At 36.1% G+C, this 15539-nt stretch overlaps 1 protein-coding gene across 1 annotated transcript; it reads right to left on the bottom strand.

Moving 5' to 3' along the window:
- Positions 1–2661: 2661 nt before the first annotated feature.
- LOC123870997 lies at positions 2662–11132 on the bottom strand. The gene is made up of 14 exons (XM_045914514.1): positions 10944–11132; positions 10293–10505; positions 9882–9972; positions 9478–9579; positions 9179–9394; positions 8310–8735; positions 7072–7231; positions 6026–6152; positions 5244–5456; positions 4655–4745; positions 4426–4527; positions 4068–4283; positions 3515–3952; positions 2662–2845 (listed from the first exon to the last, which is right to left on the bottom strand). The coding sequence occupies exons 1-14, from the start codon at positions 11024–11026 to the stop codon at positions 2681–2683; spliced, it is 2643 nt and encodes an 880-aa protein (XP_045770470.1). The 5' UTR covers positions 11027–11132; the 3' UTR covers positions 2662–2680.
- Between the last annotated feature and the right edge of the window lie 4407 nt (positions 11133–15539).

The raw sequence follows: 15539 nt of genomic DNA, 5'->3' as shown, positions 1-15539 counted from the left end.
AAACCTTAAGGCGTGTTCATGAATTATTTAACGCCCCAAGATTTAGTACCGTAAAAGTCCGAGACTTCGGTGATGCCTGCCTTCTACGCGAGCCCTATTTACATTGGAAATGTCTATTTCACTACCAAAATTATTTATTTATTAACCAGTCAATCCGAACCGAACCACTGAATTCCGTTCTCATTTAAGGATAAAGCCTTAGTACGGTCTATTGATTAGTATAGAAATTAATATTTTACTTACCTACTAAGCCTTATGGACAATGAGCCAGTGCGTGCCAGAACTTAGTTATTTTATAAAACCTGAAAGTTTCTCTGCGTATTGTTCCTAACACAAAAAGGAACGATCAGCGACTATGAAGTTACACAAAGTATAAAGTCAATTTTATACAAAGTATAAAGTCTACTTAATTTTTGATATTTTCTTCGGAATAGTATTAGAAATCACGTCATACAGACACCCTTGAACTTTTAAATTTTAAGAGCGTCTAGCAGGGGGTTACCACGACACTAAGTATCTGGCAATGAAATGCTTGGGCGTGCCTCGCGCCGCTGCCCTTATGTTAAAGTAAATAAAGCTTAATTGGAGTTGACCTCAGCTCCACACATGTCTGGCGGTGTGCATTGGGCCTAAGTAATGATTTTATCACGCCAATTCACCGCTGTAAAGAAATTCTCACGTCTAAAGTGCAATTGCTGTACCAATTAGTAGAGTGCGCTCGAGCCAATTACTGGAAAAATTAAGAGTGCGACCTGACGCTTTCTTAAAATTTACAACAGGAAATTTTCTCCTCGAACTGCTGGTATTTCCTAATACCTGGGCAATATAGAAATTTCGATTGAAAAAGCAGATTATTTACTGCGTTAAATATGGATAACTTTTGAAAGACATCTGCAATTTTTTGTTTGTGGCATTCTCACGAATGATTTCTCACGGCATTTAAAAAAAACCAAATCCACACGGATTAAGTCGTGGGCATCATCTAATCGCACATCACACTGTCACATTAATATTATAAAGGCGAAAGTTTGTGTGTATGTATGTGTGTGTATATGTTTGTTACTGTTTCACGCAAAAACTACGGATTTGAAATGGAGATAGATAATATTCTGGATTAGCACATAGGCTACTTTTTATCCCAAAATCAAAGAGTTCCCGCGGGTTTTGAAAAATCTTAATCCACGCGTACGAAGTCGCGGGCATCCTCTAGTATTAAATAATTCAGGATCTTGATATTCTTCGATTTCAAACGAAATTTTCGAGATGTTCAGAACTTTTAAGTTAGTTTTTTAGTTACCGGCTAAAGCAAGTAGAAACAGTTACCTACTTCTGTTTGGCAGGCAGTTGTATTTTTTCGTTGCTAACTATTGCATAGGTAGAGGCTGGATGTTACATTGTGTGCCACCTATGTAGGTATATTTTAAACCTATGTTATAAAAGTAAGCATTTGAACCTCGTTCAAGATATTAAGCCGGCAAGCTTGCACGTAGCATGTCCAGGATTAGTGTGACACTTTATAATGGTGCGCGCGGCGGATTATATAGAATACTGTGTTCACTTTAATAAGCATAAGCGGATTGAATACAACATTTTCATGAAAGCTAAATAAACATGATTCAATGCTTCATACAGGGTGTAACATGAACGCTAGCAAAAATGAAGACAGGTGATAGGACTGATGATTACTGATGATTACAGATAAGATAGGTACGATAAAAAAACTACAAAAAAAAATCACAAATATTATATTACAAGTTCGCAATATATTATTGCAAACGAAAAATCTGAGTGACGCTAGAGGTCAACGAACGTTCCGTAAATAGGTCACTCGAAGTCAATGCTACGTCGCGTCGTAGGTGGGGCATTAACCCAAGTTTTGCACGCTATATAAAGCGGGTTTGAAAAATACTAAGTGAATCACTAAAACTACAAGATAAGGCAAATGGTTATTGGCATTGGATTGTGTTGAGATGGCATAATAAAATAGCGCTAAGTTTTTGCTTGATGTGTTTGCTTCTATTTACAGCCTGTATAATTTATTTTATTAAACTACCTCAACACAATCCAATGCCAATAACCATTTGCCTTATCTTGTAGTTTTAGTGATTTAAGTAGTTACCTTGGCAACTTTTATCCTAACATCGCCTCCGCTCACCCTTTATCTGAGGCCTAATCAGCTCGTTTACCAACGAAGACTGATATGGGTCGGACCTTAGTTTTTACATTGAACAATGGACATTTTCAACTATTTTGTTTTTGTAGGATATATTATATTATTTGAAAATATTATATATCCTAGCCTTGACAATACAGTACAATACCATATAGGGTATTCTAATTTCTTACATTCAGGCTCAAAATGTTGAATTTGCAAAATGTTGAGTTTCGGAATCGCAAAACGTTGAATCCCAAAATGTTGGATTTGCAACATTTGAACATTTCCCTCGCATAAAATATACAACGGAACACTTTACTTTATGTGAAATTGCAACGCATGTTGGGTTGATATAGGATATGTAAGACCAGAGCCACATGGTCGCATTAGTGACCCAGCTTCTAAATGATAATAAAAAAAAAGATATGTATGGTTTATACGGTTTTATTTTCAAAGAAGATCAATGTTGGTAACAGTTTAATAATTTCTTAACGTTTTATATACTTAATATTTATTTCAATATTTTCAGCTCCGCACCCTCCCACTATAATATATGGTGGAGAGTCGAGCACTGGCTGCAATTCCCCGCCAGGTCTCCGTGTTAATTTGCTCGATGTACTGAGGAGGCACCTCAAATGAATATCTGTATCCGGGGAGCTCCAGGGTGTATGACATCGGCACGCCGGAGACCTGAAAAGTATTGTATTGTTTTAAAGTTAGGTACACTTCATACAAACGTATTACGCCTATTATTCTATTTTCGATCGTTCTAGATCTAAAACGAAACCAATTATCAATTATTCATCTGAAACAAAACTTGCTTAGCTTAGCGATTTTTTCGCAGACAGTTTAGTGAACTGGATTTATAGTCTCTATGAAACTATTATTCTCAAAATTAAGCTTGATGCACGTGTTGTATACCTACCTTAAGTTAGATAAAGGATCATTAATATTGTACTCTAAACAAGTTCACTGTAATTTTTCAGCAAAATACCTTGACGCCGTCGCAACCATCAAAACTAAGTTTTAAATGGGTTGTTAACATAAAAATATATTAATCAATCAGCCTGATTGCGTCCACAGCTGGATAAAAGGCGAGAGCTCGCCACCACACACGGTCCTCCACCTTCCTTATCCCCCCTCTTCCCGCGACCTTACTAAGGTCGTCAATCTAGCGGGTTTGAGGTAATCCCAGCGGCCATTGGATCTGTGACAGACATAGCCTATACCCACTGCCACTTCAGCTTGCTAATTCGTCAGGCTACGTCGGTCACTTTGGCTCTCCTACGGATTCCTCAATACGGATTTTGGCCTACAGAAAGACGTCTAAATATAAATAGAGAAAAATATTATATTTACAACAGCGTAATCAGAACCGGCTCCAGAAGTGCCATACAACATCAAGTTACTGTTTCCGACGAGATAAAAGTCTGCAACCGGCAACTTGGCAGTGTCAATGTGAGCACCCATCGCAGCTGCGACAAGATGTTGGTCTACTACATTAGATGGCAACGTGGCATTATCAAGACCATAGAGAACATAATTGCCCCAACTGTGAATGTCCATATAGATTTGGATACGGTCAATATTTTCTAAGAGGATATCCCGAACGTATCTCGTTTCGACCTCGGAAAACGGCTCATGACCGGGATATATTTGAGAACAAGGGTCACTAGAGACGCCAAGAGTATTGAAATTGACGTCGAAGTTGCGGTTGGGATCTACGCCAATACAGTTAGTGTTAGTTATTTGATTGGTTGTTTCATTGACTGACCGGGTGCCACGCCAAAGACGGTCCTGGAAAAGATAAAAACTTCTTACATTTTGTAAAAACTATTGAAATATTTTAGGTACGGGAACATTTATATACATTTATAGGTGTACTGACATAAATAGAAACTAATATTCTTACATCTGTATGACTAAATTCATATCCATCAGGATTGACGACCGGCAGTATGATCCAATCAACGTTTTCCAGCAGATCTCTGTCCCCTTCTCTTAAATCCTCCACCAATCGGTGGATTGCATAGAGGGCCACTGGTGGCGTCACCCATTCTCTCGCATGCATTGTCGCATCCATAAAGTAGATTGGTTTACTTGAGTTGTTGAAATCGCTTGTCGAAATCTGCAAAAAATTTAAATCATATCACATCATATCAACAAGCAATCATAGAAATAAAATCTCAAGATTCATTGCCGCTTCAAAACTGGAACGTGTAAAGTAATAAATAGGTAGGTAAGTTCAATAATACAAATCTTCGTATCACCTTTAAGTATTTTATGTCTCGTCCCTCGAAGCTTTTGCCTATGTTCACCAATTTTGCTATGTCTGGATACTGTCTTGCAATTCGTTCCATATAGGCAACAATCTAAAATTTAATAAAAAACAATGATAAATAAATAAAATTCAGTCGCGCTGATATGTTACGTGAATGCCACAAACTATGAAACAGAGAAAACGGATTTATTTAATTTATAACTTGACTTTTTTCTTACTTCACCATATCTTGCATATGTCTGAAAAGGCTCCAAGTTCTGTCTTCTCTGCTGCCAACGAGATAAATCACCTTCGTGTTCCCTGAGAGTTCTGAAAATCACAACTATTATGACAGTTTCGTTTTTGTGTACCTAGAGGCAGATAGTGAAACCAAAGGTAAATAATCGAAAAAACTTCTGTATGAACTCACTAAAGTCGAACCATAAATCCTCGTCTTTGAATATCCAGAAGACATTAAATAAATTAAATCATAAATATATTAACTACTAGCCGATGCCCGCGACTTCGCCCGCGTGAATTTAGGTTTTTTGAAATTCCGTGGGAACTCTTTGATTTTCCGTGATAAAAAGTAGCCTATGTGCTAATCCAGAATATTATCTATCTCCATTCTGAATTTCAGCCAAATCCATCCAGTGGTTTTTGCGTGAAGGAGTAACAAACACACACACACACACACACACACACACACACACACACACATACAAACTTTCGCCTTTATAATATTAGTGTGATGAGACAGTGGATTCTGAAGTTATCAAGCAAGCAGAACAGTAATTCTGGACGCGTAGATGTAAAAATCAGACTTACTTAGCCACATCAGCAACATGTAGATAATGTTTCATATCATTTGCATCTAAAATATTAAGAACCTCCACCCTGTTTTTCGGTGAGAGCATGATGAAGGCATCGCGGCTCCCTGGTGCGCCATGCTCCCAGAGATCTACGTTCAAATCTGCCTGTACTTCGAAGATAACTTTTTGATCCGATCGGTGACGTAGCTGGACCCCGTGCACAGAGTATCTAAGGGTTTCACGATTAGATTTTTTTAATTTGGACAAAAAAATAATGAAGGCTGGACATGATGATGGTAAGAAACTCGATGGATTGACGCTAGTACCCTGGGTACGAGAACGGGCAAATGTGTGTAGTCACATCAGCTCCCTATCATATCAGGGAACCAGCATTCAAGTTGTGAGCAGAAGCACAATGCAGAAAAGAAATTACTGAAACCGATTACAATTCTGGCAAAATAAATGATTTAATATGACTTGGTTTTATAAGCTTCAAATTCAATTTCAAAATATTTTTATTCAATTAAACAAATGAATTTACCACTGGTTCGGAATGCCGTTCATACCGAAAAGAACCAGCAAGAAACTCGGCAATTGCTCTTTATGGCAATAGAATGTAATTTAGTTATTTTTTTGTGCATTCGGACATAATTGTTATTTTCTAAAATTCCGTTTGAGATGATGATTGTACCAATTTCCCTCGTGCTTCTAAAGATAAACAGGCGTCATTTTAAAAAGTCTAATTTATTATATTATTTTATCTTTAAGACTATATTAATAGAAAAAAGTCATGCTTACCCAGAATAAATATCACTGTTTGCGGCTATTACTGAATTAATTGCTATACCCACAAACAAAACTATACTAATGGCACTCATTTTTCGCTTAATTGTGGGGCACAATTTGCTATACGACCAATATTTACCTGATTATGATTAAAACTAAGATTATTATTGGAATAGTAATCTCCCTAATTTTCGTGTAGTAATAATATTAATTAATTGATAACAAGGAATATCTAGTTTTCAAATCAATGAGGTCAACCACAAAAACAGTGGGTGACGTGATCAGTTAGTTAGCAGCATTTACGTCGAAATACACGTAACTTACATTTTTACAAACAATCCTAGTATATTGTAATTCGGATGGTACTTATTCCTCATTTTTTAGGGTTCCGTACGTCAAAAGAAAAAACGGAACCCTTAAAGGATCACACATTTTCGTCTGTTTGTCTGTCTGCCTGTCGTGTCTGTCAAGAAAACCTCTTTATGGTACTTCCCGTTGACCTAGAATCATGAAATTTGGCATGTAGGTAGGTTTTATAGCACAAATAAAGGAAAGATACATAACTTTACCAAATGGGGTATCATATGAAAGGCCTTCATATGTACATTCTAAAACAGATTTTTATTTATTTTTATGCATATAAATTATTGATTTATCGTGCGAATTGTCCAAAAAATACTCGAGTATGGAACCCTCGGTGCGCGAGTTCGACTCGCACTTGGTCTATTTTTTTCATACTTCAGACTCGAAGTACCTGTAAGTTCTGATTAATTAATTGTGAGCAACAGGTAAATAAAAACTTGGGCAATTAAAATATTTGCCTGGAGCTCTATCTTTACATACTTTTTCTACTTGTTTATTTTCTTTTTATAATTAAATATAGTACTGTCGTATAAAGTAAGTTAAAAGTGAGTTGTGGTTTTTGTAAAAAAAAAAAAAATAGCCAGGCAATAGCCTGATAGATAGAAATTTGATTGTTGCGAAGGTGAAGTAGTAAAAAAAATTCTATTTTATTCACTTTTCACTTTTCAGTTTTCTATTAAGTATTTAATATCAGCTCTGGTTTCTCGCACTGTAATACGTATTGGAGAGTCGGGCGGTGACGGCGATACCACACCAGGTCTCTGTGTTTATCTGTTCGATGTATTTAGGAGGCACCAGGAACCCGTATCGGTAACCAGGGAGTTCCAAGGTGTAGGAAAATGGCACGCCGACAGCCTGAAAAGAATAGGGCTAAAAACTACATCTCCTTGGTGTTCCCTTCCTTCGCATGCATTAATTTTTTTAATAATATATATAATTTCCGGGATAAAACGTAGCTTGTCTGTCTGCGGGATGCAAGTCATCTCATATTCTTTATTTGCTAAGGACAGGTACAGGTCTCTGTAGCAAACGTTGTCAAAATTGGTTAAACGGATGAACCGTGAAAAGATAACAGATAGACAGACAAACAAACATACCCATTTTCACATTTATAATATTAGTATACAAAAATATTGTGCCTAATTTTTTCCTAACGAAACTTTCTTTTTGAAACAAAAAACAGAAACGAACTTTTAAAATCACGTCAAGTTCAGTAATTTGTAATCGACTCGCAAAATTACGTGACATGTTTAAATTACCTATATTTCCACCTTTATTGATGTTTAATTGGAAATATTGATATCGTTTATGATAAATAGATTTTATATCTTTTGGCAATGTGCTTATCATATTCCTGGATTAGAAGAATGTGGCATTACGTAGATAGCAAAATAATTACTGTTCATAAAGATTAGATGACTCAATTAGATTAAAAGAATTGATAAGTATTATCACCTTATTTAATGTTTTGATGGTCGACTGTCGGTAAAAAACAATAATTTAAAAAAAAACAATTGAAATAATTCTTAAATATTATTGTGATTAATTACTGATAAAATAATCAAAAATCGGTAAGTAGTTGACGTACCTACACTATGTTAAATTTTTTAATTCTTGACAGCAAAATTATCACTAAGTACATACTACTATGTATGTCCAGCAGTGGACGCTTACAGGCTGATGGAATGGAAAAAAAACATACTAATATTATAAATGCAAAAGTATAGTTTGTTAGTTTGTCCTCCAATCACGTCGCAACGGAATAACAGAAAGAAGTAATTTTTGCTTGGGTACAGTTAAAGACCCGGTGAGTGACATAAGCTAATTTTTATCCCGGAAAATGAAACAGTTGCCACGGGATTTTCAAAAATCTAAATCCACGTAAAGTCGTGTTCATCGGCTAGTAAAATAATAATTTTCACTTGGATCATACCTGACCGTAATCCTGAGCGCTACCAGAACTGCCGTACAATATCAGGTTACTATTTCCAATCGTATAATAACTAGCTTGTGGTATTTTTACAGCATCTATGTGAGCACCCATCGCAGCTGCAACGTAGTGCACATGAACTTTATTAGATGGCAAAGTTGCGTTGCCATAACCATAGAGAACGTAGTTGCCCCAACTGTGGATATTCATGTAAATTTGGATTCGGTCGATATTCTCCAAGAGGATATCCCGCACATATCTGGTTTCAGGCTCGGAGAAGGGCGCATGGCCCGGGTAGTTGAGAGCACAAGGATTAGTAGAGACGCCAAGGGTGTTAAAGTTGACGTCGAAATTGCGGTTGGCGTCGACGCCGTAGCAAGTGGTGCTGACGTCTGGGTTGTATGATCGGGTACCGCGCCAGAGACGATCCTGGGGAACATTATACGTACAAAATTAATCACAGTAATACACACACAATATTATAAAGGCGAAAGTTTGTATGTGTGTGTGTGTGTGTGTATGTTTGTTACTCCTTCACGCAAAAACCACTGGACGGATTTGGCTGAAATTCGGAATGGAGATAGATAATATCCTGGATTAGCACATGGGCTACTTTTTATCCAGGAAAACCAAAGAGTTCCCACGGGATTTCGTAAAACCTAAATCCATGCGGACGAAGTCGCGGGCGTCAGCTAGTAATTAATAATATTATTAAGTAGCTTAACCTGTATGTAATTTGGATGTAATATAATTAAGTTAACTTTTATTAAAGTTAGATTTTCTTTTAATTTGATAGGTTTGGGACTGTAAATATTTTGTCTTAATCAGCCTTTTTGTTTTCGTGTGTATTCAACATAGTAATGAATACTTACATCTGTACGAGTGAATTCGTATCCATCAGGATTGACGATTGGCAAAATGATCCAATCAACATCTTCCAGTAGATCTCTGTCTTCGTCTCTCAAATCTTCCACCAATCGATGAATTGTATAAAGGGTCACGGGAGTCGTCACCCATTCTCTTGCATGCATTGTTGCGTCCATAAAATAGATGGGCTTGCTCTGATTTGCGAAATTACTTGTTGATATCTACAAATGTGAAAAAACGATTAAAGGGTTTCTGTTCTTTGTGTGGTTAATCCCATAAGCAAAAAAATACGACACTTTGTAACCTTTAAGTATTTGATAGCTCTTCCTTCAAAACTGTTGCCCGCATTCACCAGGGTTACTAAATCCGGATACTGTTCTGCAATATGTTCCATATAAGCGTCTACCTAAAATTCGACGAAAACAATATTTAAAAAAATCAGATCTTACTAAATGGTAGCATTAAAAGATGTACTTGACTGTATAGCTGGCCACTTATGCTTAGGTATTATTACAAGAGCACGTTTCTTATTGAACGATGAGATATTAAATTGACGACTCTCCAGTCTGAATTCGAAGATTATTTTTAGTTCAAAAAGGTTTTCCATTTTATTGATCATCACACATTTGCGTAATTTTAAGTATATTTCCATCGGATTTCCATTAGTTTGGTAATAACTAAACTCAAACAATACAAACCACTCCATACCTCAGTGTAAGTTGGGTAGGTCTGAAAAGGCATCAGAGTCTTTCTCGTTTGCTGCCAATGCGATAAATCATTCTGATGTTCTTCCAGCGCCCTAAAAAATCAATTATAGAATTGAATATTTTAAACCAAAATTGTTTGAATCATTTGCTTATGTATTATATATAATGACGAACGACAATGCCCTGTAATTTGGAAACCCTGTAAGTTACAAGTTATTAGGACTAAGAATCCATATCAAATCACAGCATATTTGGCGATACTTTTTTGATCAGCCCGCGATATCACTCCCGTAAGAATTCCAAGGCATTACAGTGGGTGAAAGTAGTACCACTTGTCTCCTAAATGAAATTAAGTCCAGACGACTGCAAACTCTCCTTGAAAATCAGCGAAGGAGTTTAACAGGGTACTTACTTGGAAACATCAGTAAGGTGAAGGTAATGTTTAATATCATTTGTATCTAAAACATCGAGAACTTTCACCCTGTCTTCTGGAGAGAGCATGATGTAGGCATCGTGAGTGCCTGGAGCGCCATGCTCCCAGAGGTCTATGTTCAGATCTATCCGTAGGTCATAGAGAACTTTTTGGTCTGACCGGTGACGTAACTCGATACCATGGACGGAGTATCTGGACAGAAAAACTCATTGAAACTTTATAGGAGTGGAGTCAAAAGATTTAGAATTAAATAGAAAGCTTAGTTATTTTCACGAAGATAACTATCCATATTCATATTATATAAATGCGAAAACGGTTAGTTGGTTTGTCCTTCAATCACACTGCAGTAGAGCAACGCATTGACCTAGTTTTTTACTTGGATATAGTTGACGACCTGAAGAGTGGCATAGGCTTTTTTATCTCGGAAAATCAAAGAGTTCCTACAGGATTTTTGAAAATCTAAATTCACGCGGCCGGGCATCGCGGCTAGTGTTTCATGAGGGAAATGGAACACATGTACCTACAGAGATACCGAATCCAAAACATTAAAAAATCTATAAAAAATTTATTTGAGTAACTGGAATTTAGTGAGAAAGTATTAACTTAATTAACTGTTGTATAGCTGCTTACCCAGAATATTTATCATTTTTCGCAGCAATTGCTGTATAATTAACTAATAACGTGCCTAGACCCAAAATCCAAAGGACGTTCATTCTTCACCAATTAATTTAATACAAATGTCATGTCATGTCTGTCGATAATACATTAATTGCATGATTATCTGGTTTAAATAATAATGACCATAATAAATAGATTTTATCTTTTTAGATTGTCTCGAAATGCCGACTTTGTAAATCATGTAGGCAGATATCGTAGAATCTTTGGGTCTGTGCAGTGCGATAACATTTTCGTGCTGCAAAAGTCAGCTATGACTTCTTAAAATAATGATTTGGTACGTTTAAATAAACCTTTTCTTTTTTTATGTTATCGCTCACCAACGTGATAATGACGACAGATTTTTTTTGCCATTCCTTCAGTTTATTAAACAATAAAAAAAAACGGCAAAGTGCGAGTCAGACTCGCGCACTGAGGGTTCCGTACGCGGGTATTTTTGCCAACATTTTGCACGATAAATCAAAAACTATTATGCATAAAAATAAATAAAAATCTGTTTTAGAATGTACAGGTAAAGCCCTTTTATATGATATCCCACTTGATATCTTATTATTTTCAAAATCAAAACACATTTTAATTTTTTTTTACAAATTCGCGGTTTTCAGATTTATTCCTTTACTTGTGCTATAAGACCTACCTACCTACCATTCTAGGTCAACGGGAAGTGCCCTATAGGTTTCTTGACAGACGGACAGACAGACAGACAACAAAGTGATCCTATAATTTGCTGAAAATCCTGCTGATTTAAAATTTTCTTATTTTCAGGGTGTCAAACATAACCACCATAACTTTTAAGAACCTAAATAGTGAGCATCCTTCATCAGTTTTGACTTTAAGAGGTAAAAGTACGGCCGGAAAGTCGTAAAAACTAACTTGTAAAGTTTGCACATTTTGCCCTAAGCTTTGTCTCATCGTTGGAAGGCTTTGAACAATTCCGGGAATGAAGCAGACATTTTCACAATTTTAAGGTTTAACTATAAAAGCCTGGACAGACATTATACAGTGGCAACATGTTTATTTGAACATATTATGTTTTGGGAACTGTGTGGGGCACGCGTACCTATATGATAATATTATGTAAGTAGGTAGGCTTGGAATGATATAATATATTTGACCGTTTTTCTGCCGTCAAGCCTAGCTGCCGTCACATACCTATTGAGTAGAATATACTGCTGCGCAATGTGTCTATATATTTCCTGTGATAAATGTCCTCTTTATTCAGTATCCCGTGAAAATCACGAAAAATGAGGCTTATTTTGTGCAACAGCTTTCTAAATCCAAGGGTTTGGGCTGGGCGTTGATGAGTCACATTAGTGAGTCAGAAATTGTTGATTCATGGCTTTTTGTTCTTTTGTTATAATCGGTTGTTAATCTGGAAATATTATGTGAATGTGAATAATTTCGGGTCAATAGCATACCTATTGGTCCGAAATTATTCACATTACCAGTGTGCAATATTTTGACTTAGGTAGGTACCTACAGCTTACATTTACTCTGTAACGGAAAAAATGTAGGAAATTTTGATGTACTCGTAGCTGTACCAAAAGCCTTGAGGTGATTTCCTTTACACGATTTTAACCTTCATCAAAAATTCAAAGAGAGCTAAAAATATGCCTTGAATCTTTGAATCTTTTGAATCCTTTGTTCAATTCAGCTGCAAAAGTTAAAATGGAACTTTTTGGAATCCCTTTTTCGTACTTATCTTATTTGTAAAAGTTCTGACATTTGATAAGCAACTGACGACGTGATAATTGTAAAGGCCAGATTATGTAGGTATTTTTTTTTCAAACGGGATAATCCTATAACCAACTTAGGTAGATACCAACTCGTGTACTAATTAAATGCTTAAGAATCAATTAAAAAAAATTGGTCAAGTACGAGTCAGACTCGCAGGAAGTTATGATGATATATATACATACGTATACGATAATATATCACTATTATGTACATTTAATATTTTTTCATTTGAAATTCGCCATCTTGGTGGTTTTATTATATTTTGTTGTTATAGCGGCAATAGAAATACACACTGTGAAATTTACAACCACAGCCTTGAAATATAAACTGTGTTAGAACTGTCTACCTATTCATAAGATACAGCTCGCTGGCAGACAGACGGACAGACGTACGGACAGTGGAGGCTCAGTAATTACTAATTAGTAATAGTAAGTAACCCGTTAGCACCTTCGTGTAGGTACGGAAAATTAAAAACTATGAAATGACCTCAGAATAACCAGGGGGGCGATTCTAAAATCGATAGAAATAGCTCGAGACAGTTTTTCAGCATTAGGCACACGCGGCCGAAAATTTTTAGGGTTCCGTACCTCAAAAGGAAAAACGGAACCCTTATAGAATCACTTTGTTATCTGTCTGTCTGTCTGTCAAGAAAACTATTAGGGTACTTCCCGTTGACCTAGAATCATGAAATTTGGCAGATAGGTAGGTCTTATACAACATATAAAGGAATAAATCTGAAAACCGCGAATTTGTGGTTACATCATTCATTAAAAAAAAATTAATATGTGTTTCAATTTTCAAAGTAAGATATCTATACCAAGTGGGGTATCATATGAAAGATTCCTAAAATAAGTCATCCTAAAATAGATTTCTATTTATTTTTATATATAATAGTTTTTGATTTATCGTGCAAAATGTTGGAAAAAATACCCGAGTACCTACGGAACCCTCAGTGCGCGAGTCTGACTTGCACTTGGTCGGTTTTTTATTGTATAGTTACATTTTAAATGAAAAATACCACGGTTCCGTCCCTGGTATTTTGTATGTCATGGTCTGTTAAGCCCCCGGGCCACCCCCAGCTCAGCCTGTTTGTATTTTATGCTTGAACTCTTGAAATAATCTCTGTAATCTAAAACGTGTTTTCGACAGTTAATTATTATTTTACCTAATAACATTGTCTAATAGCAACAAAGAGAACATTATGATGTACGTTAATTATTATTATACTAACTCCAAACATAATAATGGTATATTAGTAACAACAAGAACAAAATTGCTTTCCGTATTTTTCCTGGAATTAACAGATCCCTTGTAACTTACTTATAATGTGATCAAAATGAGGGAATTTTGACTTCAGACATTTCGTGACTATTTTAGATGAAAACTTGTATTTTGGAGGTGGAGGTACCTTTAGTAAGTACTCTTGGTAACTGAAATTTCAGAATTCTACCTTTATTCACAATGATAATGAGGAGGGTAAAGGCCATAGCTCATTAGAACCACCCAGCACCCGACCTGCACCGCCTCAACTGGCGCGGTTAGTAGGTATTCTTTATACGGACTTATATGGCCTAACGCTCATTATATAAACTTCGAGCGAGTGTTACGGAGTTGATATAATGAGCGTATGTCCATATAAAGAATACTAAGCGCTCCAGTCGAGGCAGTACGGCTCAGGTGCCAGGTGTCTCTAATGAGTAATGAACTTTTTAAAAAAAGATTCCAACGAATTGAAAACCTCCTCCTTTTTTGAAGTCGGTTAAAAGTGCCGTGAGTTGCTTTTAGAAAAGTATAGCACTGTCACTGCCGTGCCTATTTTGTTTGCCTGTCTTTTGCTCGAAACTTCGGGAGTTACCATGCTCTCTGATCCTACAACTTTTGTTGGCCCGAACAGAACCTCATGATCCTCAGCCAAATGAGCTAGTCAGGCGGTCAAAATTCATAATTCAAAATATTTTTATTTAATTAGACTTTTACAAGTACTTTTGAATCGTCAAAAGCATCTACCACTGGTTCGGAATGCCTTTCATACCGAGAAGAACCAGCAAGAAACTCGGCACTTGCTCTTTTCAAAGATTTGATATACCATGCCATGTATAAAAGTAATTTGAAGTCCCGCGCATTGCTGGAAAACTGAAAGTCTGCAGTAAACTTGCCTAAATATATGATATACATTATACACAGCGTATTGTATTTACTTTACCTAGAGCAAGGTTTTATATTTGATCAAGTCTCCAAAGAGAAAACGAAGAAATTCTCTAATAAATTAAACAAATAATTTCTTTGCTAGAGTTCGCAGTGAATTCTTAACTTGACAAACTTTTCGCTCCGCGCAATTTGCTTTTAGCTCTTTATTGGCTTCCCGGGGGCTCATATTTTTTCCTTGACTTTTGACCAACTTTATCAAAAATGATCGTTATAATAATTATTACCAGTAAATTATTACACTATACTCGTCTATATTTTGAAATTCATAGTTGACTCGCCAAAGCTCAAACTAAAGTTATACGGGCTCAAAGATTTAATTACATACAAATAAATCATTAAACCTGTGTAAAGATACCTACTACACATTTTTACACAAATCTGACAAACCATAAACTCAGATATTTGTTTCTAGAACACGTCTACAAAATTTTATTGAGTTTAATCGGTTAGTATTCAAATGAGAACCAAACTACGTTTGTATGGAAAGTGCTATGAAGGGCGCTAAGGTTACTTCTCTAGTGGGTAAGTAGGAAGGTACGTACTGTGTTACAGTTTTACTGCAGGTAGTAGTAGAACATAGTAGGAAGGCAAAGTTACAGTGCCTTC

The sequence above is a fragment of the Maniola jurtina genome, chromosome 13 (assembly GCF_905333055.1).
Source record: "Maniola jurtina chromosome 13, ilManJurt1.1, whole genome shotgun sequence".
In the NCBI taxonomy this organism is placed as follows: domain Eukaryota; kingdom Metazoa; phylum Arthropoda; class Insecta; order Lepidoptera; family Nymphalidae; genus Maniola; species Maniola jurtina.
Note: the sequence above shows the minus strand (reverse complement) of the source record. Positions and strands in the feature narration are given on the sequence as shown.